The sequence below is a fragment of the Oryx dammah genome, unplaced genomic scaffold, assembly GCF_014754425.2.
Source record: "Oryx dammah isolate SB20612 unplaced genomic scaffold, SCBI_Odam_1.1 HiC_scaffold_27, whole genome shotgun sequence".
Lineage (NCBI taxonomy): Eukaryota > Metazoa > Chordata > Mammalia > Artiodactyla > Bovidae > Oryx > Oryx dammah.
Window position 1 is genome coordinate 3,596,990 of NW_024070211.1, and position 26,699 is coordinate 3,623,688.

General features: G+C 52.2%; 2 protein-coding genes across 6 annotated transcripts in view; one reads left to right on the forward strand and one right to left on the reverse strand.

The window, feature by feature from the left end:
- The window catches only part of PLA2G2C (phospholipase A2 group IIC), a 27,657-nt gene extending 22,287 nt beyond the window's left edge, over positions 1–5,370 (reverse strand). The window contains exon 1 of one of the 3 annotated variants that reach the window (XM_040229462.1): positions 5,013–5,370. Coding sequence is in view for 1 of the 3 variants with exons in the window: in XM_040229460.1 (XP_040085394.1) it covers positions 5,013–5,079 (67 nt within the window). In the remaining 2 variants the exon portion in view is untranslated. Of the gene's footprint in view, positions 1–305; positions 1,539–5,012 lie in introns of those variants that run through there. The other 2 variants (XM_040229460.1, XM_040229463.1) reach the window with 2 other exon arrangements.
- UBXN10 (UBX domain protein 10) lies at positions 1,677–12,684 on the forward strand. Of its 3 annotated transcripts, none has more exons than XM_040229458.1 (2): positions 1,677–1,992; positions 9,611–12,684. In XM_040229458.1, exon 2 carries the CDS (start codon positions 9,626–9,628, stop codon positions 10,469–10,471), a length of 846 nt encoding a protein of 281 aa, XP_040085392.1. In that variant the 5' UTR covers positions 1,677–1,992; positions 9,611–9,625; the 3' UTR covers positions 10,472–12,684. The 3 variants fall into 3 exon arrangements, with proteins under 3 accessions (XP_040085392.1, XP_040085391.1, XP_040085393.1); XM_040229457.1 differs by lacking the exon at positions 1,677–1,992 and adding an exon at positions 4,716–4,783; XM_040229459.1 differs by lacking the exon at positions 1,677–1,992 and adding an exon at positions 5,460–6,121.
- The last annotated feature ends 14,015 nt before the right edge of the window (positions 12,685–26,699 follow it).

The window sequence follows — 26,699 nt, forward strand, 5'->3', positions numbered from 1 at the left end:
AGGGAAGTCCCCAGGTGTGTCTGACTCCAAACTCAGCACCCCGAACCCCCTTAGCAGTTCTCTTGCTGACCCGTGGGTCACTGAGCCAAGCCCTCTAACTATCCAAAACAAGGCTGAGAAAACAAAACTGAAGACAGCCCTGAGCATCCAAGCACATGGCACAAGGCTCTTACGGTAGACAGAATTCTGGCAGGAGAATCAGCCTCTTTTTCTCAGACCCAGAAGCAGGACAGACATGACAAAAGGAGTGGCTGCTCTTACCAGGAGGCAGGGGAGAGAGAGGAATGATTGAAAGGATAACTGACCGAGCCCGTGAACCTGGGGCTGTGAGTGCGGGGCAGATGGCTGCAGTCACGTCAACAGTGTTTCACCTGGGGGTGTAGTTAATGCCTTCCAAGCCCCAGGAAAACGTTGCATTGTGCAGAGTTGGCCACTTCTTGGCAGAGCCACTGAAGCTCCCCCGAGCCTCAGCGTCTTCATCTGTGGGGCGGAGACCATAATCTGGCCCCCACGGACTGCTGGCAAGACTCAGCAAGCTGCCGATGGTGACAGCACTCGGTCACCAATAGCCAAGGTGAGTTACCATGACTGGTATGCTTTGCTGAAGAACACTGGGAGGTAGGCGATACATTTTTGGATATTTTCCAACCATATGGCAGAAATAATATTAAAAAAAAAACAGCTACAGTACTTCAAGGGGCAAATTTCATTCTCTAGAAACTTCTCTTGCAGTGCCCTCAGGAAGCTGATTCATCAGGAGGCACAACTAACTGTGCCAGTCTCTTGGCCTCTTTACCAAAAGACCCCCCCAGTTGACCTTCTGCTTCAAGGCTGTGATCTCAATAGACATGTCGAATGAGACTGAGGACAGACAGACTGGGCCACGGGGGCACAGACGCCAAAATCCACAAGTCTCTAATTGAAAAACAAACAAACGAAAAGGCCAATTGGTCTCTGGGGACAAGCTGCTAAGAACCTGAAGCTCCTGCCTTCAGCCCAGCCCTGGGAGAGGTTATTTCCACTTCAAGCCACATACCCTCAGGGGGGATACCAATGGGCAGCGTGCAGGATCTCTTGTAGAAAAGTCAGCTGTGCAATCAACATCACCACTGATGTTACTCTAATTCTCATTTGCTATGCACCCACCACAAAGCAGGGGACACAGACGCAGGCAACTTCCTGCCCACAGGGAGCTCATAACCACCTGAAGGGGAGGTGCCCTGTGAACCGAGAACAACAGCGCAATGGACTTAACCCTCACCGAGCATTTACTACCGGCCACACACTGTGCTAAAACCTGTACACGCATTATCTCATCTCAGCCTCACAACAATCCTATTCTTATCATCGCACTCTAAGATGTGAAACTGAGGTCCACAGAAGTTAAAGCATTTACCCCAGGTGGCCAGCTAGCAAGTGGTGGAGCTGGAATTCAGACTCAAGCCTTGACCCCAGAGGTCACACCTGCCACCTCTCTTCCAGCACAAGAGGCAGGTACAGGGCAAGTGCCAGGTGGGAACGCCAGGGGGTGAGATGAGGCTGCAGGGTACACAATGGGCTTTGGAATCAGCCAAACTGGGGTTCTAACACTTCTCTGCCAATCATTAACTTTGGGGCGGGGGGCGCTGAGGCTCAACTGTTTTTTGCAACTACATTGGTAAGGAGGAGAGTGATGACGATCAGAAGAGCTGACCTAGTAAAGTCCACGGTGCCATCCCTGGCAGCTTCCACTGAACTGAAAGGGATTAGAGAAAGCACAGGATGGTGTGGGGGGGCGGGTATGGTCAGGAAAGGCTTTAAGAAAGTGGTGATTTTTAAGAAGAGTCTCGAAGGGTCAGTGAATTTGGATTAACTTCAAGGAAGGGACCAAGGTCCGGGTAGGCAGGCATGAAGACCCTGAAGATGAAAAAGCTGGGGGTGCCTTTGGGGAACAAGCTGGCTGAAGCCCAGGAAGAGGGCTGGGGAGCAGAGAGAGCCAGGGCTGGAAAGGAGGTGAGTCCACATGGACACCCACAGGGCAGTGACCTATGGCCCTGTTTACTGAGAACCCACCTTGTGTTTGTGCCAGAGACCCGGAATTACAGGGCTCATCCTTTAAAGGCATCCTCTTCAAAGAAGGAGGCGAGACAAAGGCACAGAGTCAGCCTTCTCTTTAAAAAGCAGGCAGACACAGCAACTGGCTGGCCGGCCTCCTCTGCTTCCCTTCCCTGCAGCCTTCCCCCCCAGAGCTGTGCATTCCACGGCCCCTGGGAGCAAAAGGCACAGGCCGCTAAAGATGAAACAGACCCCAGGCATAAGCACCATTTCCCCGTGTGCCCACACAGGGACACATCCACACCCACAAACACATTCACTCACACACACAAACGGGGTGAGAAGCCAATTTGATTTTCCAAAGGATTGCATAATCCTTAGGTGATATTAAAATAGCTGATGAAGAATCCACTTTCATCTTTTTTGGGGTGGGCGTTGAAGGGCTGAAGAGCCTGGCTTAGATATTTTCTGACAGAAGCATTTACAAGAAACAAGCCAGCAGCACAGAGCTGCAGAACCATCAGCTCCAAAAACCTCCACCTTCTGCACCCTCGTGGGTCCTTAGGAGCCTCCCTGGGTGTGCAGGCCGGGTGAGGGGGTGACCCGCGCAGGAAGCCTGCCCAGCCCAGGCCCCTCTCCAGCTGCTCCCGCAGAACAGGTGCTTCTTTTCTGAGACGGGAAGAGACACCTCTGCTGAAACAACCCCCCCTTCCTCAGGCCCCCGGAGAACTTCCAGTCCCTGCCAGTCACTTGCCTCATAATCACGTCCAGCCCGCGCTGCTCTCCCAGCCATGGCTCAGACTGTGCTGAGGAGGGTCTGATTTGTAACTCCTTATGGCTGTGCGACTTGTCTTCTCAGCCAAGTGTGAACACCTTGCTGGAGGGTCAGGGCCCTGCTCCATTAGAGTCCTGGGTCCACATATCTGAGCTAGCCACAGTAGCAAATGTATTGCCATCAGGCTACACAGTGAATCTGAACTCCTTCTTCTGATGATATACGGCTCTTGAATGTCTCCTAACACGATCTTCTAACAATCTGTGTGAAAGTGTTAGTCGCTCAGTTGTATCCGACTCCTTGTGACCCTGTGGCTTGTAACCCCCCAGGTTCCTCTGTCCATGGAATTCCCCAGGCAAGAATACTGGAGTGGGTTGCCACGCCCTCCTCCAGGGGATCTTCCCAACTCTGGGATCGAACCTGGGTCACCTGCATTGCGAACAGATTCTTTACCGTCTGAGCCACCAAGTCCTCGGATGATACAGTCGCTAGTCATTCCTTTGGAATTTCAAGAGTCTAGAACAGGGCCTGGCAGACTAAAGAGTCCAGGGAGGATTCCTTCTGAGGCTCCCTTAGTTCCATCTTGGAAGAATACGTTCATCTACTAAGTTGGGATTTGAAGGATAGGTGGGCATGAGGCAAAGGAAGGGGATGAAGGGTTGCGGAGAGTGGAGAAGAATGTTCCAGGCAGAGGAGACAGCAGGAGCGAAGGTCTGGAGTATGGGGAGGCTGCGGATGGGTGGGGCCCCGTGGACAAGAGACAGGCTTCAGGGCAGCCCTGGAGCAGCCGTTGGTCTTAGAATCACAGGACAGGTCCCCTCTCACTGGAACCGGAGGGAGAGAGAAAAGCAAGGAGACAGAAGTAGGCGAGTCTGCGGCTCTGAGGGCAGAGAGCTGAGGAAGCTTCCATCTGACGGCTATTTTCTCTCTGAAGAGGGAGAAAGGTTATCTTCTGAGCAGGAGGAGGAACAGGGAGAGGCGAGAGATTCCAGGAGAGGGGACAAGGTTTGAAACAGCCAGTGAGAAGAAAGGAGTCAGAACTGAGCTGGAAGGATTTCTGTGTTAAGGCTGAGGGTCCAGGTGAGGTTGGAGGCCACCCATGTCCATGACATCACCGCCTGTCAGGATTTCTTCAGGACCTCGGTGTGGGTGGACTGGCTGGGATTTCATCCGGTGGGAGCGATGTAAAGACCGCAGCACAGGGCACGGACTCTGGCGAGGGAACAGCTGAGGCAACGGAGCTTCGATTCGACAGGCTAGAGAAGACGCAGGTTGCAGGGGGGAAAGCAGAAAAGGCGATGAACCGGCCTCTGGAAGGTGATGGAAGACAAGCATGGTAGAAGCGGCTGGAGTTAACCAAAGCAGAAGGAGTGGTCAGGAGAGGAGGGTCAGCCGGCCGCAGATGCAGTTACAGGAGGGTTTTGGATGTGGCCTGGGAGTGGCAGGCTGATGGGGAAAGGAGGTCAAGAGGCAGCTGTTGGCAGGCTGCGCTGAGATAAGGCGCAATCATTAGGCGGACAAGCGGTACCAGACCCAAACAGATGCCCTTACAACAGCGGCTGGGATTCGCGGGTTCCCAAGAATCAGCCAGCTCAGCAGCTTCATCTGAAAACCCGGGACACTGAGGAGGGTCCGGGGCTAGGCCACTGCTCACAAAAAGGGTTTGAGGCAGTCAGGAGGCCGCTCCCAGCGCCAGGCCAGGGCTCCCCTCGCCTGGTGCCCTCTCCTCGCAGGAGATGAGCAGCCAGGCAAGTGAAGAGAGGAGGCAGGGGAGGCCAGGCACGGGCCCCCACCCCAAGTCTCCAGGGACAACCCCCTCACCGCCACCGCGCCCACCCCCTCCCCGGCCTCTCTGGCTGTTCCGGTCAGACCGGAAGCACGTGGCCGCCCACCCGCGTGGTTGCCCCGGAGACCCGGGCTGTTTACCCTCGGGCTGGGCCCTGACACCGACAGCAGATGGAGCCGCGCGGGGAGGTGAGCGCGGCCGGCTGGGCCGCTGGGCGGGCCCCAGGGTCTGTCTTCCGCCTCCCCGGGGCCCTGGAGGGGCCAGACTCGAGCCCCGAAGGGCTCGTCGGTTCCTCCACCCCGGGGAAGGCCTCCCCAGAGCAGGGCCCAGGGGCGAACCCCGGGAGACAGGCTGGGGTTCCAGGAGGGAAGGGGCTACTCCCCAGGGGCAAAGCCAGCCCAGCTGGCCAGAGCTCACCGTTGCCGGAATGGGACGGTTCCCGGGCTCTGCTGAAGCCGAGGGGCCTTGGAAACCGTTGGGCCATGTCCTCCTGGCTGGGCAGTACAGACCGGACGCAGACTGAGAGGGACAGGCGGACGTCCTGTGACTCTGGCAGAGGCCGGAACCAGCTCTGAGCCTCCCCCAGATCAGTGCTCTTTCACCCAAGTCAATTGGCACTTTCTAGAGGCTCTTTCTTGCCCCTCCTCCCACATTGCTCCTGCTGCCCAAGCTTGCTTCCTTCTGGAGCTGCCTGTACTTGGAAAAGAATTGAGCTCTTCCCTTCCACCAACCCCTGATCACTGCTCCTCACTGCTGTTGGAATCATCCCCAATTCCTTTTCCAAATCTTTCATCACTTGGTGGCCTTGTGGTCCAGTTTCTCCACTCCCCCCTTTTGAACGTGGCTCTCTGCACAGGACAGTGTATTCTAATCGTTAGTCCCGGGCAGAACTGGGAATGGTACCAAAGTGTTCTCATTTTCAGGCCAGCTGTCCTCTCCTGATTCTTCTGAGTGTTTTCATCCTGAAAGCTTCACAAGGAGGGGTGGGTGTTGGCAAGGGAGAGTATTAACTGATAAACATTTTTAGAAGACCAATTCAAAACAAATGTATGTATCCTTGGTATATACCAGCAGATGGTATGTGGGTGCTTATTATTTTCTTGCATTTATCGTAGGCTTAGATTTGGGTTGTGAATGATATAGGGTGGTTTGACCCTCTGTGGGGAGGTCGGAGCCTTTGGGAAGCAGGAATATGACTTTAGCTTCTCCACTCAAAATTCTCCCTCTTTCCAGCTGATTTGGTAATTAATCCTAAGAAATGGGCACCTGTCCTTTGGCGGTTCCTTGGAAACAGTTATCAATGTTTGTTTTCTGACTCCTAGCAGGCCTCTGGGTACAGCTATTATGTTTTAAGTAAACAGGCCACTTGCCTATTCAGCTGGCAGCTTGACAGAAGCCTACGCCTAGATCCTGTCAAAAATCACTTTGTGGTTGAGAGTGTGCCAGGCCTAGAGGTGGTGAGCTGAGCCTAGCAGGGCTGACGATGGCTGTGGCAGAAGCCTCCCAGGTAGAGCGTGAGACCCAAGGTGAGAATCGAAAGGCACCGCTGGCCCAGGTCCCCAGACACCTGTTTGCCCTACCTCCCCTGGCCCTGCGGGAGAAGCTGGGGAAAGTTGGTGTTCCCTCCACGTAGCAGGTGGTCCCTGCACTCGCGAGGAGGCAGAGGGTTATGAAAGCAGGTTCGGTGGAACGCTTTTACCTGGAGGAGGTGTTAATCTCTAAATAACCATGAGTGGGCTTAGAGGAATTAGTCATAATTGAGGATTTTTTCCCCTCTGAGATAGCTCAAAGTCATGTTATCTTATGACCAGGGTGTCTTGACTGTGAACATGGATAATTATATAGCAGCAAAAGGTATAGAAAGTGCATGCACACAGTCAAGTTTCACCGTTAAAAATAATCCAGCAGAGCGCCTGTGAGAACACATGACTTTCCTCATCAAAGTTGTTAAGGAAGAGGTTTCTAAGTTACCAAACTTACTGACAGTTAAACCTTCCCCAGGCATGTGTGGGAGTTAGAAGCCAAGTCTGTGATAATTCTGTAGAAGCTGTGGCGAATTAATAGCCCTTCCTCAAGGGGGGGAGGGTGGGCAGAGAGGGGGAGTCGCTTCCCAGTTGAGCTTCTCTTTGGCAGAACAGTTGGGCAGTTCTGACCGTCCCATACTGCCGTGAGTTCAGGTGCAGAGCTGCTTAATTACAAGTGAAAGGCTTTAAAATTAAAGGGGAAAAAACCCCACATTCTTCACAGTTGATCAGAAAATAGATTAAATTAACAAGGAGTTGGGCAGGCTTTTTTTTTTTTTTTAATGCCGAAAAGGCTCCCAAACTCCCCAGCAGCCAGATTTAGTGTGAAAGACGAAGTGGGAACTTGGGAGTGTGGAAAGGCTCAGGCTGTGAGCAGAGTGGAGTACACACAGGGCCTTGCAGTTAAGACAGAGCAGACTTTGAGCTGAGGAGGACTTCAAGAATACATAGGAATGTTGCATGTTTGTTTTAGCTGTGGTTTTAGTAGCGAGGAGGGCCATACTCCCTCAGATTAGGCAGGGATAGTAATATGCACAGAATGGGAATATTGGGGTGCAGAACTAAGAGGCTTGAGTTGAATCACTCAGGGTTGTGTGATGAAGGTAGCTTGGAATAAGTCAATGAGAGGTAAGTATATGATAAAAGTGTGGGACTGGGAGGACTTCCTGGTGGCCCAGCAGTTAGGACACTGTGCTTTCACTGCTGAGGGCCCAGGTTCGATCTGTGGTCAGAGAACTAGGATCCCACACACCTTGTGGCGTGCCCACAAATAAATAAATAAAATGTGGGAGAAGAAGGGACACATTAGAACACTTTTTTGGAGACAGTTTCATAAGCAGTAGCTCGTTGGGGTCCACCTTCTGGCATTTCTGGGCAGTGAGGGGGGTAGACATGGGTCCCGTGAGGCACCCAGCTAGTTAGAGGTAACTGGGAGTGGACCCACCACAGGCCCCCCTGGAAAAGGACTCTGAGGCAGCTGGTAAGACTTTTTTACCTCAAATAATTGAAAGCACTAAACAAAGAGGAAACCAAAAGCAGAAAAGCCTAAGCTTTTACAAGTCTGGTTTTTATGGCCTTACCTACTCTGCTTCGTATTACTGTCCTCCTGTTGCAGACAAAGAGACTGAGGTTTAGAGCTAGTTACATAATGTTTTCAAGGTCATGCAGCTACTTCTATAGATGCAGAAAGCAATGTACCGGAAATGTCAACAGCTACTGAAGAAACAGAACGTGATCAGTGGTGGGGGAGAGGCCAAGCTTGGTCCTTGAGAATTGGGTATTACGGACCTGGGTTCTGTTTCTCAGGTTGCTTGATGGCCTTGGGGCATCACTCTTCCTTTCTGTTTTGTTTTTTTTTTAATATTTGTTTACTTATCTGGCTGTGTCTGGTCTCAGTTGCATCATGTGGGACCTTTGATGCAGTGCACAGACTCTGGCTACAGCACACAGGCTTAGTTGCTCCACGGCATGTGGAATCTTAGTTCCCCAAGCAGGGATGAAACCCACGTCCCCTGCATTGCAAGGTGGATTCATAATCACTGGGCCACCAGGGAGGGTCCCCACACTTTGTGTGGCTCCCGAACTAACAGCGCTTCCCTGGTGGCTCAGACGGTAAAATACCTGCCTGCAAGGCGGAAGACCTGAGTTTGTTCTGGGTCAAGAAGATCCGCTGGAGGAGGGCAAGGCAGCCCACTCCAATATTCTCGCCTGGAGAATCCCCACGGACAGAGGAGCACGACGGGCCTGCAGTCCATGGGGCTTCACAGAGTCGGACATGACTGAGCATGAGCTAACAACAGTGTTTAATGGTTGAGAAAAATAGAAGACTCTTCCGTGCCACGTGAAAAAGGGTACGAAATTCAAATGCCAGTGTCCAGAAAGGCAGTTTTCTTGGAGCAAAGCCACTCCCGTTCATTTCCACACTGTCGATGGCGGCTTTCACACTATGCGGGCAGAGATGAGTAGCTGCGACAGACTGTGGCCCACAGAGCCGAAAATATTTACTCTCCGGCCATTTATGGAAAGGGACTGCTGGCCCTGGTCTGGAAGCTGAGTCCTCCCTGAGTTCTGGCCAGTGAGTGGACCAGCAGTGGGGTCTCCTCTCCTCCCCTAGCCTGGTGACTGGGGGCAGCAGAGGGTCATTGCATGAAGTGAGGTGCACCGAGCCACACAAGATTGAATGAAAAGAAGCTCTGAGGAGATGGGAAAAGAGGGAGGAAAGGATAAAGGGAGGGAAAACCGGGGTGGCAGAGAGGGGCTCCTCCTCAGTGAGGATTGGGCCCCTCCTCTGTAAGGAGTGGACGCCGCTTGTGGGTCTAGCTTTCAAGTCTTAAGTGAAGCTGAGCGTAGTTTCCCAGCTGGGCAACCGAACAGGCTTCCTTGCCCTCTTTGGAACAAAGGGAGCCCCTGGTGGCTCAGACAGTCAAGAATCCACCTGCAATGTGGGAGACCTGGGTTCTGTCCCTGGGTAGGGAAGATCCCCTGGAGAAGGGTATGGCAGCCCACTCCAGTATTCTTGCCTGGAGAATCCCATGGACAGAGGAGCCTGGCGGCTGCAGTCCCTGGGATTGGAGAGTCAGACATGGCTGAGCATCTGGGCACTCCTACTTCGTAGGCAGTCTCCTGCATCCCAAGCAGGCTCTTTACCGCTGAGCTACCGGGCAGCCCAGTCACTCTCTGGTGCGGTACCTTTGTTTTTGTCATAGCAGTTGTTACTCTTTCAAAAGATCTATTTGCTGTGGGTTTAACACCAGTCTCTTCTCACTATAATATTTTGAGTTGCAGGGACTTGGGTTCACTGATACATTCCAATGCCTGGAGTGAATGAATGAATGAACTGCAGCTTCTAGAGAGAAGCTGCTCTGTACCACCCCTCCCCCTGCCCCGCACTGTGGCTGGTCCTTATTCTGGCCCCTGTGGAGTGGGATGGCTCAGGTCCAGAAGTCCCAGAACATTTAACGGGTGGCCTCCTCTTTTCTCTTGCTTCCTCAGGGCTGTTGAGAAGCTATGGCCACCGAAGCCCCTGTGACTGTAGCCCCCCCTGAATGCAGCCCTGTTGGCAGCACGGCGACCGACAGCTTCCTTTGGCAGCCAGACTCACTAAACATGCATGTCACGAGGCCCAAGTCCGCCAAGGGACGTACTCGGCCAAGACTGCACAAGCACCCGGGCACAGAGGGCTGTTCTGGCCGCACCCCAGCTTCTCTACCTCCGGCCATTCCCTGCGAGTCGCCAAGCAGCCAGAAACCCGGAGCCTGCACCCCCAGATCTCCAGATCAGGGAGCCCCCAGTGAGATCCCAGAGCTGCTGCAGCAGGCGCCCTTTGGGGTGTCCTCTTCCCTCAATAAATACCCAGTCCTCCCTTCCATCAACAGGAGGACCCTGGAGGAGGGCGCCCTGGAGACTGTCGCTAAGAAGGCCGGCTCCCTGCAGCTCAGCAGCGCCCAGGCTCTTTCCCAGGAGGAGGCCTGCACCACGAAGATGGGTGAAAAAGATCCCCAGGCTCAAACCTGTTCCCCAGAGAGGAGAGTCCTCGTGCGGACCGAGAGACAGACCTCCTCCAGGGCCGGAGACCTGGAAGAGCCATCAGATGAAGAGCCGAGGCTGCTGCTCGCCATCCGCTCACCCTCAGGCCGAAGGTTCGTCCGCCACTTCCGGCCAACTGATGACTTGCAGACCGTCGTGGCCGTGGCCGAGCACAAGAACAAGGCCACCTACCGACACTGCGGCATTGAGACGATGGAGGTGCCCAGGAGACGCTTCTCTGACCTCAGCAAGTCTCTGCAGGACTGTGGAATCCCCAACAAGTCGGTGCTGGGCATCTCCCAGGAAGAGGGGGAAGGTTGGTCCTGAGTCCACAGCCATCGAACTGGGGTCCTGGGTGTCTCAGCGAGGTGCGTGCATGGGTGCCACGGCCTCCCCAGCAGCTTGCTTCCAAGTGCCATATGGACCTGGTGCACCTGTGGCTCTTGGGATGCCCGCCCTCCAAGCATCTTCGGAGCCGTGAAATCTACACACGCACCAAATGCTTTAAGAAGATTCTCTTCCTGTTGTTCAGTTCTCTCCAGCGCTGGAGTGAACTGGCGAGTGACCGAGGCTGCTCCCTGAAGAGCCCAGCCCTCCTTTGCAGCTCAGGTCCTTCCTGGAGCACCTGGTTGCCTTTGCAATGAACTTGCACTCGCTGGAAGCCAGTGGTTCGCCTTTCTGTATTTGATGTAGGATTAAACACTTCCCAGAGAGGATTCTGGTCTGTTAAATAACCAGGGTTGAGGAAGTACTGCACTGGCATTTGTGTTCCTTGCAGGCATCTTTAAGAAGCAGGCAGTTGACTTTGTTTGGGGAGCAGCCCCTCTGCCAGTCTCGGGTGGCCCGAGTTCTCGGGGATTACCATTCGTGTGAGGTGGTTTCAGGGGAAAGAATAGGTCTTTTGCTAATACAGGTCCCCCAGCACATCAACATTTCCGAGAGAGTCCAAGAGCTGGAAAATAAATCCCTTCCATAAGCAGCGAGTAGCCAGGAGCTGTTATATTTTTAACAGAGTCTGACCAGGTTTACAATTTTTGGTAGCTGCCCTCTGTGCACAAAATTTCCCCCAAACAGAAAAGCCAGCAGCGTCTGCCGTCCTTGGCATTTGTCAGTGGTGGCATCGTTTGTTTTTAAATGACACAAAAACCCACAAGGCTGCACAGGTTTGTAGGAAAGGCCCCCTTGGCTGATCTGGGTGTGGATACACTGTTTTATCCCCCAGTTTCAGGGTCTCCCAACTTCAAGCACAGAGGCGCCCTGGAGATAACACGGGTGCCCGCGTTCTCTGAATTAGAATCCCCTGGAGGGAGAGGGCGCATGGGTTTGGTGTCGTTTTGCTGCACCTGTGCTGAGACCACGTGCCCAAGTAAATGTCCGGTCAATCAGCATGATGCCTGCAGCTGTGTGGCAGACCCCCGAGCCTTGTTTTTCCAGCTCTGAAGTGCTGACGTGGAAATCTGCCAAAGTTTCCTCATATGGTGAGCTCAGCAAGGCTCCCATGTCGCATCTGGATCCCCTTTATGGCCAAATCACCCTTCAGAGTGGGGAACACTTGTCCTCCCAGAGCCCTGCTGTCAGGAAGCCCTGAGTACTGATAAGCAACCCCGCTTGCTAGGTACACAGAGAAGGCAGGGCTTCTAGAAGCATCGCAGCAAGTGCATGTCAGCACTTCTCTGGTGGTCCAGCAGATAAGACTCCAGGCTTCCAATGCAGGGAACGTGGGTTCAATCCCTGGTCAGGGGACTAAGATCCCACATGCTGCCAAAAAAGCAAAACCAAAACCAAAACCAGGTGCATCTTGCGTGTAGATAAGGCCTGCAGTTGGAAATGTTACTTCCAGCAAATCAATAACACAGCCCCGGAGATTAACGCCAGCATCATTTCTCTGAAGAAGGCTTGCCTTGTCCCAAACTGCATCCCACGCCACCCAGATCATTCTAGAATAGGCTGTTTTGGAATGTTTTGCAACATTTCTTAATGCCATTTTGGTTAGCCACTCCTCTGATTGCAAAGGTCAGCCAGGGCGGGCAGTGCCTTGGTCAGGCCCCCGCCACTGGCCCCATCCTCCGGCCGCTGACCCTGCAGAGGAGCCAGGGGCCAGGTAACTCGTGCCTGGTACTCACAGTCCAGGAGTTTCGCCTCCCACCCGGGACTGGAGCACAGAACTCTGCCTCTGATCTCCGAGGCTGGAGGAAGAGCCTCCCACGAAATCACACCTACTCTGTGGTAAGAATAAAATCCCACCCACCTGGGACTTGGTAATTTCTCCAGGCAGGAAATCTTTAGCAAACTGCAGTGAAATGGAGCATGCTTGAAGGAGTTAGAATGTTGTGCACTTCGGGATTTGCTGCTGCTACTAGCTTAGAATTTTGGGGTGGTGGGAAAAAAATTGGAACGCATAAAGCATAGAAATATTTTAGTATATTTGGGGATCTGTTAATAAAGCTAGATTTGAAACTCCTTAATGAGGTTTTGTGTGTGTGTGAGAGGGTACAGGACACAACAGTACTAACAGTAAAAGTCAGTTCACATGAAGATGAGTCGGTGGAGACGTGCGTTGTCTTGTTTCAGCCCAAGACTTCGGCCACCACACTTGGCTCGCAGACAGACAGCTGCGTGGACCCGGTCTGCAGTGTCCTCCTTGGCAAAGCACTTGGCTCTGCTGTGAGTTCCAAGTCTTCTCTCCCAGGCACTCCAGATGTCTACCCTTCCCAAAGCCGCCGATCTCAGCTCATGGCGGAGCACTGTGGTGGTTTAGCCACTAAGTCGTGTCCAGCTCTTTGTGACCCCATGAACTGTAGCCCGCAGCGCCTCTGTCCATGGGATTTCCCAGGCAAGAATAATGGAGTTGGTTGCCATTTCCTTCTCCACAGGAGCTCTTCCTAACCCAGGGATCATACCTGATCTCCTGCATTGCAGGGGGTCTCTTGCATTGCAGGCAGATTCTTTACCAACTACGCCAGCAGGGAAACCTATCAAAGCATTAAGCTTGTTTGTATGGAAAGAGACTTCTGAATTTCTCCCCCAGATCATTCCAGTACTCACTCTCCTCTTGAGGTTGTCAAGAACAGACTGCATCAGAATTTCAGAGTTCTTGGCTCTGTAGGTGGTACTGCCCATCAGGTGCCCTGGCCCCATGGGCTAAGCCGAGCCCAGGACCCAACTCTTGGTGGCCCTGGTAGGTCTGAAGTTGGGCCCCTCTGTGGCAGACCTGAGTTACTCGTTTAACCAACAGTCACCCAGGGCTTGCCCTGTGCTGTGCTTGCTGGCCAACGATGGCACCCTAGCATGACAGCGTTGGCAAGAAAATGTGGAACCACCTTAGACTGTGGACTCCAGCCAGGTGAAGACAACAGCTGTCACGCTATCTGGGAGGGCCTTGGGGTGAGGGCCAGGCTGGATGGCGTCTGGTCATCTCTCCGTCTTGTCGAAACTCAGGGGAGCCTCCTCCCCACCTCTTCTAGCGCTGGCCCTGGGACGATCGCGCATCAGGGACCTAAACTTTGCACAGGACAAAGCACCACATGCCAAGCCCCTCCAGCACATCCCCTGATGAAGTCCAGTAGGTAAATCCATCCTGGCAGCAGAAGGAACAGCAGGAGAAAGGAGTGACTCATCCCGTAGAATCCAGAAAATTTCCACCAACAGATGGCAGGTGGTTCTGACACAACAGTCCTTGCCCTGAAAGTACCCAGGGACCCAGCCCACAGCCGCAAATCCAGGGCAGTCCTGCTGAAGAGGCGAGGTGAGCGCGACCATGGGCCAGCAGCCGTCCCTGCTGCTGCTGCTGCTGCTAAGTCGCTTCAGTCGTGTCCCACTCTGTGCAACCCCACAGATGGCAGCCCACTAGGCTCCTCTGTCCCTGGGATTCTCCAGGCAAGAGCACCCCCCACACACACACACACAAATAAAACAAGGCTTGATTCCAGTGCAAAACTTCCAAGACTAGTGATGGATCTCTCTCACTACCAGGCATGACAAAAGCAAGGCCTCCCGCACACTAGACTTTGCTTTTGTTCACACTCTACAACCATTTGTCTGATGCCAAGGAAAGCCACCTTGCCCCAAGAAGCAAAAACAGTTTCTCTTTACACATTTTTAAACTAAGGGTTTCATTATAAGTTGAGATAACAGGGTGCACGATTGCCTGTGGTTCAGGGTGTACTTAAGATGAGCCTTTTAGATAGTCAGTGGATCCACTTTTATGCCTCTTAAACAGAATTGCAAAGAAAGCTACATCACTTTGCTTCAGCGTTAGTTTGGAGATCATTCCGAGAATAACAAGCGTATCTGTTTTCTTAGTCCCACCGAGGCAACACCCCACGATAAAAATAAGACTTTGAGCATGTTTACCCTCGCCCTGAAACCAGAACCGACCAAACTCCACCAGAGAAGCAGAGAGGGCGGGGGGCCACTGCGGAGGAGTTAGCCATCCGAGAGGAGCAGCCTCTTGGTGACTCACTCATCAACACACAGGACGGTCACTCACAGTACAAACATGCAACTGGGTGTTTGGTTTTGTGTCCACACTGGCGATGTGACATTTTCCTTTCCTGGTGAGGGCAGTTTCCACCAGCCCTGGCTGACATCCCTCTGTGTGCCCCTGTCTTCAAACGCTTGAGGAAACAGCAGCCACCCTGAACAGCTGATGCACAAGCCCAGGTCTCTGGAAGTATTTTTGGACACACTTAGATCTCAAGAAGGTGAACAGCTGATATGACAGCTTCCAATAGGTTCAATGGAGCGAGCCTCAGTCCCACAGTCCAGTGAAGTTGAGCAGACTGTAGGGGTCGGGGTGGAAGAGGAGAGACCAACTCCTGGACGTTGTTAGTAATCAGGGACGAGATGGTGGTGGCTTGGGCCAGGGTGGTAGTTACAGACTTGATGAGAGATGGTCGGATTCTGGATACATAATCCATTTTCTTAAAAGACAGGAAGGATAGTTTGACAAGTTGGGATTTACCTGAGTGGACTTTGTTATTGTTCAGTCCCTCAGTTGTGTCCGATTCTTTGCGACCCCATGGACTTCAGCACACCAGGGTTTCCTGTCCTTCACCAACTCCCAGATCTTGCTCAAACTCATGTCCATTGAGTCAGTGTTGCCATCTAACCATCTCATCCTCTGTCACCCCCATCTCCTCCTGCCTTCAGTCTTACCCAACGTCAGGGTCATTTCTAATGAGTTGGCTCTTCGCATCAGTATCACCTTCCAATGAATATTCAGGACTGATTTCCTTTAGGATGGACTGGTTGGATCTCCTTGCAGTCCAAGGGACTCTCAAGAGTCTTCTCCAAGACCATAGTTCAGAAGCATCAGTTCCTCGGTACTCAGCCTTCTTTATGGTCCAAGTCTCACATCCATACATGACTACTGGAAAAACCATAGTTTTGACTAATGTTGGCAAAGTAATGTCTCTGCTTTTTAATATGCTCTCTAGGTTGGTCATAGCTTTTCTTTCAAGGAGCAAGTGTCTTTTAATTTCATGGCTGCAGTCACCATCTGCAGTGATTTTGGAGCCCAAGAAAACAAAGTCTGTCACTGTCTCCATTGTTTCCCCATCTATTTCCATGATGTGATGGGACCGGATGCCATGATGCTTGTTTTTTGAATAGTCTGGTTGGGCATGCCTGTTAACAGTGAGCTGGGGCTGGAGCAGACACCTGATGTCTGTTGGTGGTACCCACCAGCCAGAGCAGATACACGGTCCTACCTCTCTGCTAGAGGGTGACGTCAGAGAGGGGCATCTATCAGCTGGCCCAAGGCCTTACAGGCACAGATCTCATTGCAAAGAACAGAAGAACAGCTGGGCGTGGAAATTATGAAACAAAGAGCTTTGTTAATTGCACCAAAGACATTGGTTTTATCTGCCCTCTTGAGAGGAAATGCACCCCAAATCAGATGTTGAATTTGGATGAATGGAATGAACAGAGGCAGGGGAGGGAGGCATGGAAGAGGTTAGATAAACAATGTATTATTTTACTGAAACAAGGATTTCTTACAAAGTAATCTTGGCTGGTAATCACACCCCTAGAGTTAGATGGCAATTGAGTTAAACTGTACATTAAGTGAAGCAAACATGTTAGTTGCATCTCTTAACACAATTAATAGCTTTGAAATTCTCTACACACTTTATCCAAAAACCTTCATGCATTTCCCTCCTGTGCACATTGGCTTCTGGTCAGGGTTTTTCTCCAGCCCAGGGATACTGTAGGGTCAACCCAGACCCGACTTCCATGGGCCGTGTCCTGAAGACTCTGGATCCAGACCCTGTAGACTTTGTTAGCTTCTCCAACTCAGGCCTGGACCTCAGCTCGGTTTTTTTCCGTCGTTTTTTTTTTTTTTTTTTTTTTTACTGTTTGTTTCCTGTTGCCCTGGGTCTTTGTCGCCGCGCGGCCCTTCTCCAGTTGCAGTGAGCGAGGGCCACTCTTCCCTCCTCACTGCAGCGGCTTCTCTTGTTGCTGGCACCGGCCCCAGGCACGCAGGCTTGGGTGGCTGTGGCCACGGGCTCAGCTGTTCTGCGGCATGTGGAATCTTCCTGGACCAGGTGTCAAACCTGCGTCCGCTGCACTGGCAGACGGACTCTTACATGCTGTCCCACCAAGGAAGTCTGCTTTTTTCCTTCTTAATGAAGCTCCTAACAGGAACTCATCTTATTTAAATTAGCTGTAGTTCAGAATATATTTATAGGCACCTATAAGACAGGCATGCATTAAATTTATGAGGGAAACAGAGCAAACCCAAGTTTCTTGAGGGAGGTTGCATTCTAATGCCTGAGACAGAAAAGAAACAATATATATAATAAATAATATATGGAGCAGTGTGATAGAGAAGGATACAGGTGATGGAAAATGGAAAGCAGAGCAAGGTGAGGGGGATCTGGAGAGCACGGGGGGAGGTGGTTGGTCCAGGCAGACATCATAGACAAAGCAACGTCTGAGCAGCAGAAAATTTGAGATGAATCAGCCATGCTTCTGGAGCAGGGGGTGGGGGGTAAGGACTCCAGGGACGGGGAGCCTGCTCCTGGCAGAGGGGATGCCCAGATCCCAAGGAGGGAACGTTTCTAGCCTGATGGAGGGAAGGGCGGTCAGTGTGGCCGGAGGGAGGGGTGGGTAGCGCTTTCAGAGCTGGGGGTGGGGAGGCAGAGCCCGTGGGACCTTTAAGGCGCTGCAGCTCCGGGCACAGCGGGAGGCCCTGCAGGGCACTGTGGGAGGGCCCACCCGCCGTGTGCACTCAGACCAGCGCTCCAGCTGCTGAGACCAGACGAGAGCCAAAGACGGGACATCAAGTGGAAGCCGTTACAGCCACAATCCAGGTTCGCATTGAAGACCAGAGAGGCAGCCACAGATGTCGTGAGAAGTAATCAGCTTCTGGGTATCTAATCCGCTTACTTTTTAAAGAGGTGATACTTGATTTTATTGTAGAGATAGTAGTAGAGTAAATGCTAACCCTCAGAGTGTATCATCATCATAAATGATTTTCCAGGCTGAGAAGGCTGACTCCAGAATCCATTATACTCTCCCTCCAAAACAAAACACATAGGAAACTTGAAGGGGAAAACTGAAAATCATCCATAATCCTTTCAGTCAGAGATACCCATTGTTAATATTTTGGTATACGTTACCTCATTCTCAAAGATTACATTATTTTGCACATTATATTCTTGCTGGTAGGCACACAGGCATATTTTTAACATTTGTAAACCGAGCAAAACCAGCAGAACTATGTTCCTTTTCCAAATTTCTATAGTCTTCATAATTATTATAAGATTGAATAAGATTTCAATGTGTTGGTCTACTGTAAATTATTAAGTATTTCCTTTTGGGGGAACATTTGCACTTTGCCAGATTTTTTTTTTTTTTTTTTGATTCAGAAGTCAAGGCTGGAATCTTCTTTCGTGTAGCTTTTTGCAGCTTTTGAATTATTTCTTTAGGACAGATTTGCAGGAATAGGATGTGAAAGTGAAAGTTGCTCAGTCGTGTCTGACTCTTTGCGACCCTATGGACTATACAGTCCATGGAATTCTCCAGGGATCCCTTCTCCAGGGGATCTTCCCAACCCAGGAATCAAACCCAGGTCTCCCGCATTGCAGGCGGATTCTTTACCTGCTGATTCTTTACCAGCTGAGCTACCAGGAAAGCGCAAGAATACTGGAGGGGGTAGCCTTTCCCTTCTCCAGCAGATCTTCCCGACCCAGGAATCGAACTGGGGCCTCCTGCATTACAGGCAGATTCTTTACCAACTGAGCTGTCAGGGAAGCCCTGATAGGTAGGCTTCTGCCACTCAGATAGGAATAGGATAGGTTGGTGCAGTTATGTATACGCAAAAAAACCCTTTCATTTTTCTGCTTTGCTTGTTGAAGGGTTATATAACAAGGAGCTAACAGTTTCACTGCGGCTTCTTTAGTTTTGAAGTTACTGCTTTTTTGAATTTACTTTGGCTGAAAATAGAACCTAAAAGTTTTTAAAACATATTTTTCACGTCTTTGATTAGTCTTAACACCTTTTATCAGAGAAAGCAATGGCAACTCACTCCAGGACTCTTGCCTGGAAAATCCCATGGACGGAGGGGCCTGGTGGGCTGCAGTCCATGGGGTCATTAAGAGTCGGACACGACTGAGCGACTTCACTTTCACTTTTCACTCTCATGCATTGGAGAAGGAAATGGCAACCCACTCCAGTGTTCTTGCCTGGAGAATCCCAGGGACGGCGGAGCCTGGTGGGCTGCCGTCTATGGGGTCTCACAGAGTCGGACACGACTGCAGCGACTTAGCAGCAGCAGCAGCAGCAGCAGCAACACCTTTTACATGTCTTTCAAAATATTTTTAATATTAAAATTAAAATTCAAGGTGGGGTTAATTTGTTGTCATAATCTGGGACACTATTCCAATACTTCCTTCCAGCCAAGGAAAGTGGGGACTGATGGGGGAGGTCTGAGAGAGAAATTTGCTCCTAATATTCATATTTGTTGATACGTGCATTTTTGGTGACAGAAACGTTGTACTTTTCTATATATGGAAAGAAAATCGTGACCTAAACTACATTTTTATGACTCAAATCTTGGTTAAATGCATGTCTTCTCATTGAGACACGTAGACACAGCAGACACAGAGCGCAGAGGTGGAACAGGCAGGTCTTTGCTCTTAGGGAATTTCCAGCCTAGTGGGAAGAGGCATGTATATTTTTAAGAACCACATGTGGTAAGTATCATACCTGTCATTTATCTCCTTTGACTGTGTCTGAAACCAACCAGGCACCAGAGTGGCAGAAAACATCCCTATCGATCTGTGACTAATGGTCTTGCAAGGAGGTCTCCCTGTTCAGCTGCCCAGGAGCCTGGTCAAAGCCATGAGTGACCACCCCACCACAGTCTTCTAACTCCTTTTAATCTGGGTTTTAGAAAGAGGGTGGAGGCAGCAAAGGCCAGTGTGGGAGTGCAGAAAACCAGCTCCCATTTGCCCCCACGGCCGTCTGTCCTGGAGAGGGGCCATGGAGGGGACAGTCCGGGGACTAGCCAGAGATGCTCCCGGATGTGGTCCTGGCTGGGCATGCTGGGCTACGCCCCTGCCATCCTCCCCCCGATGCCCCACCAGCCACGGCATCTGGCACCAACCCGTCTAGATTCCTCAGTTCCGCCTCCAGGAAGTTCAGGGGTGAGCTCAGTGCTCAAGAGAGACCAAATCAACATACAGACTCAGAGACAACCTGCCCCTGGGTGTCCCGGCAGAGGAGAGGGAGGCCCAGTGCGTCCAAGGGTAAGGGGACGTGCAGCTGGGAGACGGGTGAGGCTGCAGGCTCTGGGCGCGGTTCAGACCACCCCCAATGAGCCTTTGACTCGGCACAGCCATGCCGCCTCCCAAGCGGCTTTGAACTCTACGGCTGTGCCCAGTAGGCGAACAACTGAAGAACAGACTTTTAAATGGGGTCCCAGCAGCCCAAAGGCTCCAGAAGGGTTTTACAAAGATTTGCCCCAGATCTTCTGGGGATGCAGCCTGGGAAGGACACTTTTAGAAGCAGCCCCAGGGAATGGTAAGTGTCCCCAGGCTGCAAGCTGCTTGGCTGGGTCATTCCAAGGTGCCTCCCAACACCTGGGGTCTCTGATTCTCTTCAGCGCCATCTCTGCAGGCCAGACCAGGGACTCAGTGACTAGCCGCCGAACCTTGGCAAGGGGCTTCCTCCTCCCTCCCCCTGCAGCCTTGGACCCAGCCCTCTCTGCAGTTCTCCGTGGGGAGCGATCTCTCTGTATTCCCCTCCCCCCAGCACTCCCATGAGGGGTAGAAAGACCACAGGATCTGACACCTAAAGTCCCCTCCTGCTGAGACGCTCATGCTCCACGCGAGCCGCCACCTTCCCGCCGCAGATGAAGATGGGTGCATCTCAAGGGGCTGTGGTGAAGAATCAGATGAAGCAGCGTTTATTGAGAATGTTTAGACACCCGTAAAAATAGAGATAAATGCTCATTTCTGTTTTAGGACCTACCCGTCTTATACTGTTGCCATTTCTCTCTCCATTTGCTCCACAGACATTTACGGAGCAGTGGCTTTGTTCCAGGGACTGGGGGACACAAGAATGAAGACGTGCTCACAGTCCTCAGGAAGCCGCCCACCCAACCCCCCCAACCCTGCACTGAGGAAGGCCAACTGATGCACAAAAAACTGTCGTATCACCGGATTAGCATGACCATCTAAGCAGCGCCTGGCACACAGTAGGCACTCAGTAAGCACTTGCGGAGGTTAATGAATGCACTGAAGGACACGATGGAATCACAGATGGAGGGTGGGGGAAGCTTCTGGAGCCTCCAAGGGCCCGGAAGGAGAGAACCAGCCAAGGGAGGAGCAATGTTCCAGAACCAGTGCACAGCTGGGCTCTCTGACTTAGAAACTGGCCCATGACTGGTGGACGTGTACACCCTGCTATGTTTAAAATGGATGACCAACAGGGTCCTACTCTAGAGCACAGGCAACTCTGCTCAGTGATATGTGGCAGCCTGGATGGGAGTTTGGGGGAGAGTGGATACATGGATATGAACAGCTCAGTCCTCTTGCTATTCAACTGAAACCATCACAACATTGTTACTTGGCTATACCCTGATACAAAAAAGTATGTTAAAAAGAAAACTGGCCCACAAATCTTACATCCTGTGTTCCTCTGTGTGCTTAGCAATGGAGCTGCCCATGGTAGCTGTCAACATCTCGGAAATGAAACTGCCTTAAAAGATCTTGCCTTCGAAACAAAACACGTATTCAGCAGCAAAGGCATAGAACTGGCTCAGGTCATTGGGTCACCCAAGCCCTTCAGCCTGTTCCCAGTGACACGTCTCCATTGTGCCATCCCCCAGGAGCTTGGCGTGGCCTGCAAAATCCCTGCAGTGTGCTGGCTAGAGCTGGCAAACACAGATCAATTCCGTCCATCTGCTTTGGTCCGCATCCACGTATTTCAGAGCATGTCCTTCATTACCTTAATCAAGATAATACATTCTTAGCGGTGAAGACAGGGAGGTTCCTGTTCTCAAAATTCTTCCCATTTTCACAAGAACAGAAGCTCAGTCTGCAGGGGAGATAGCCGCTGGATATCAGATAAGGAATCCAGTACTTAATGACCTTTGCTCAGGTTCCTTTTGGAGAGCACATTTCTGAATAGAAACCCTGGAACCAGAGACAGAGTGTGACCCTGAGGACATGGGGCGGGGGGTGACTGCATTTGGGGGCCCTCTATGACCTCTGCCCTTAGACACATTCAAGAAGAGAAATAGTGCCTTGGGACCAGGAGGGTTTACACCTTCCCTGTCTGAAGGCAGAGGCTGGGCAACCTCTCAGGAGTCCTTCAGTTCTTTGGTTCTGCAGCCCACAGGGGCTGGATCTTTATTGCTCATAGCTGGAAATCTGGCTGAGAGTGAGAACTCCTGCCAAGCTGTAAGCATGAACAGGCTCCTTCCGGCAAAATGCTCAAAACTGAGGTTCAACTTCAACAACTACCACAGAGCCCTCTGACCCGGCCAGCTCCCCAGCCCAAATGGGCCTGTGTTTCTGCGCCATTTACACCTGGGGCCAGGTGAGCAAGTGAGGTGCGCAGACGGCCTGCCCGAGCTCCAGAACCTCTGGCACTTGGAAAACAAGTCTTCCCTTGTTTAACCTGTGCCTAGACTGATGTTATGCCAGGAGAGGTGGTTACACGAGGGTGCTGTCCACGTCAGATGACCTTTCCTCTTCCGGAAGGAGATCACAGAGCTTGGAAATGTGCAGTGCGTCCTTCATGCAGAACGACCTCACTGCACTGACCTGGTCACTCTACTCTCCCTCGCCCTCCTCCAGCCACTGTTCAGTCTCCATCCCACTAACCTGCTGTGCTGTTGTTCAGCCGCTCAGTTGTGTCTGACTTTGCGACCGCATGGACTGCAGCACTCCAGGCTGCCCTGTCCATCACCAGCTCCTGGAGTGTGCTCAGATTCATGTCCCAGAGTAAAGAGTCCGCCTGCAGTGCAGGAGACCTGGGTTCAACCCCTGGGTTGAGAAGATCCCCTGGAGAAGGAAATGGCAACCCACTCCAGTATTCTTGCCTGGGAAAATCCCATGGACAGAGGAGCCTGGCGGGCTGCAGTCCACGGGGTCACAAAGAATTGGACACGACTGGGCGACTAACACACTTTCACGTCCATTGCCATTCAACTATCTCATCCTCTGTCATCCCCTTCTCCTCCTGCCCCAGCATCACGGTCTTTCCAAGGAGGCAGCTATTTGCATCAGGTGGCCAAAGTATTGGATTTCAGCTTCAGCATCAGCCCTTCCAATGCATATTCAGGATTGATTTCCTTTAAGATTGACAGGTTTGATCTCTTTGCTGTTCAAGGGACTCTCAAAAGTCTCCTCCAGCACTGCAACTTGAAAGCATCAATTCTTTGGCACTCACCCTTCCTTATGGTCCAACTCTCATATCTGTACGTGACTAGTGGAAAAACCATAGCTTTGACTACACAGACCTTTGTTGGCAAAGTGATTGAACTTGGGTCTCCTGCATTGAAGGCAGATTCTTTACCATCTGGGCCACCAGGAAGATCCCAACTTGCTTTTCTTTTCTTTTTTTTTTTTCTTTTACTTTCTGAAATTTTCTTATTTATGGATTTGCTTGTTAGCTGTTTTCCCAACCCCAGTATAAAGTTCACAAGGACTGGGAACTTGCTTGTCTGTACCCCTGGCACCCGCTGCCTGGCTGGTAAACATTTTGGGAAGAAGCGAATGCAAGCCCCACAGGCCAAGAGCACATGCCAGGCACACTGGGTTCGGGCTTCTTGAAAATGGCACCCTAAAGGTCCGTCCTCCATGAGGAAGTGGAATCTTCAGCCTCCTGTGGTATCTTCTCTAGGCCAGGGCTGCTGCTTTACCCTCAAGCCACTGGAGGTAACCTGAAAGGTATCTAAGCTGTTGAGCAAAGTCAGTTCTTTGTGTGAGGAGGTCAGGCCACCTGCCTCCCACCTACGGCCAGGTCACCTGGGGCAACATTTCACCTCTCTGTGATTCAGCTGCCAGTGTTTCTTGTTGGGGTGGTTTGTGTGCTTAGCTCCCAGGGTTGTGAGAATTACCAGGTAACACACATGAAGCTCCCCTGGTGGCTCAGCTGGTAAAGAGTCCTCCTGCAATGCAGGAGACCTGGATTGGACCCCTCGGTCGGGAAGATCCCCCGGAGAAGGGCACAGCAACCCACTCCAGTATTCCTGCCTGGAGAATCCCATGGGCAGAGGAGGCTGGCAGGCTACAGTTCATGGGGTCGCAAAGAGTCAGACACCACTGAGCGACTAACACACACATTCACACGGAGCACCTAGAATTGAACGGGGCACACTGTCAACCACTCTTGTCAACAACTCTGCAGGGAACGCAGATAGAAGTGCTCTGGCTGGTGCTCAAATGAGTCAGAGGGGTGTTCCTGTGCGGGGCGCCTGTGCCCGATGGCACGTGGGCCTCCAAGGGCTCTCTGTCCCCCCGCCCCGCCCTCGCCAGCATCTCGGCCTGGTTGGGCTTCCGCGGCCCTTCTCGGCTCTCTGGTTACTCCACAGCGCCACCTGGTGTACCTCCTGGAAGAGCGCCTCACCCCATCTCATCCCGGTGTACACCCCACGAGGAAGTCAGCCAGCACACCAGCGCCACCTCCGTCCCTAACCCCCGGTCACAGACATGAGTGAGGGCTACAGAGCCCCTTGCCATGCAGCGTCTGAGCTTCTCCCTAAGCTGTAGAATGAAGAGGAGAGGGGGCTGCGTTTTGCCCCGGGGCGTCCCACCTCAGCGTCTCCTTGTGCCACAACTGAGGACTCCCTCCCATGGGCGCCCGTGGTACCCAGGGAGAATTTCTAGCTGACGCGAGGAAGCGGCAGGAGAGTGGGACTCACTTGTTTTTAGTGTCTGCTAAGAACCCTGGTAGCTCAGCTGGTAAAGAATCCGCCTGCAATTTGGGAGACGAGGTTCGATCCCTGGGTCAGGAAGACCCCTGGAGCAGGGAACGGCAACCCACTCCAGTATTCTCGCCTGGAGGACTCCCATGAACAGAGGAGCCTGGCGGGCTACAGTTGGGGTCTCAGAGACCCCAACACGACTGAGCGACTAAGCACAGTACAAGAACCTCGTAGGCAGATTCTCATTGATCTTCAGGGTTTTGCTCTGAGGCCAGCGTCATCTGCTCCCTTCCACAGATGGGGAAGTGGAGATCCAGAAAGGAAGTGTGACTGCCCAGCACTCGGGTGACTGGTACTCAGTGACTAGGGCAGGTCATAGCAGGTAAAGGGGTGGGAGGACGGGATGCAGCATCCAGTCTGTGTCAGCAAAGCCCAGGACGCCTTCACTCTCACCTCCAGTTGAGAACTCCTGCCGGAGTTCAGTGTGTGTGTGTGTGTGTGTGTGTGTGTGTGAGTGTGTGTGTGAGTGTGAGTGTGAGTGTGTGTATGCTAAGCCGTGCCAACTTTGTGTGACCCCAGGGACTATAGCCTGCCAAGACCCTCTGTTTACGGGATTTCCCAGGCAAGACTACAGCAGTGGGTTGCCATTTCCTCCTCCAGGGGATCTTCCCAACCCAGGGATCGAACCCGTGTCTCTTATGTTTCCTGCACTGGCAGGAGGGTTCTTTAACCACTCTTTAACCACCCGGGAAGCCACCACAGCTCAGAGCACATTGCGGTCCAGATCCCAGTGATTCTCTGTGTCGTTATCTCGGAAACGATGAGGACTTTTAATGGCATTTAATATCCTCTAATCTTCCATTACACAATTCTCACGCCTAGGACAATATTTGGGGTAAATGTTTACCCTAAGTCTCCTAAGGAGGCTGAAATGGAAAGTGTGTGATGTTTCTCAAGGCCAGGCTGCACTGTTCAGAGATACCCAAGCCCCGCACAGAAGTTGGGGGTTGGGGGGCAGGGGCTGGCCCTTGAATAACAGGAAACATCTTGGCCTTCACCAGGCAGGAGGCTCCTGGTGGTCAAGGAGCGTGTGAACTTCTGCTTGAGAACATCAGAGGAGGCCACGTAGATGGGGCTCACCTTGTAGCTGAGTTTTAAATGATGAAACAGGAGGTTCCAGGCAGAGAAGAGCAGGTAGGAGACAGCCTGCCAGGCAGTGGGATGAGTTTGGAGCCAGGAAGAGCCTGCCCTGCGTGAATGATGAGTGCAGAGGACCCAGGCTGTGTCTTTCTTGGGGGATGTTATGTGGGGTGATTGTCAAGGGGCCCTGACAGCCATGCTAAGGACTGTGCACTTGACCCTTGGAGGTCAAAGAGGAGCCTGCAGAGATTTTCAAAGAGGAGCATGCACGTGTGCGTGCTTAGTCGCTCAGTCGTGTCTGACTCTGTGTGACCCCAGCCCGGGTCCTCTGCACTCATCATCACACAGGGCAGGCCCTTCCTGGCTTCAAACTCATCCCACTGCCTGGCAGGCTGTCCCCTACCCCCGCCCCTTCTGTAGCCCGCCAGGCTTCTCCATCTGTGGGGTTCTGTAAGTGAGAATTCTAGAGGAGGTTGCTGTGCCCTCCTCCAGGGGGTCTCCCTGATGCAGGGATCTAAACCGTGTCTCCTGCATTGTAGCCGGAGTCTTTATTGCTGAGCCGCCAAGGAAGCCCCGAAGAGGAGCGTTCAGTTCAGTTCAGTTCAGTCGTTCAGTTGTGTCCGACTCTTTGTGACCCCACGAAGCACAGCATGCCAGGCCTCCCTGTCCATCACCAATTCCCGGAGTTTACTCAAACTCATGTCCATCGCGTCGGTGATGCCATCCAGCCAGCTCATCCTCTGTCGTCCCCTTCTCCTCCTGCCTTCAATCTTTCCCAGCATCAGGGTCTCTTCCAATGAGTCAGCTCTTCACATCAAAGAAGAGTGTATCATGACTCAAATCAGAAGTTGATTCTAGACAGGCCTCTTGGTGGCTGTGTGAAGGGTGGAGGAGGGTGAGACGGAGAGGTCTGCTTGGAGGGCCTGAGCTAAGGCTGTTGCCGCATAGAGTGGGCTGGCTCCCAGCACTCGGCAGTCGACGAGCCCCTTCACAGAGGACAGCGGGAGCTCTGTTCTATTAACCACGCTGGTGGGC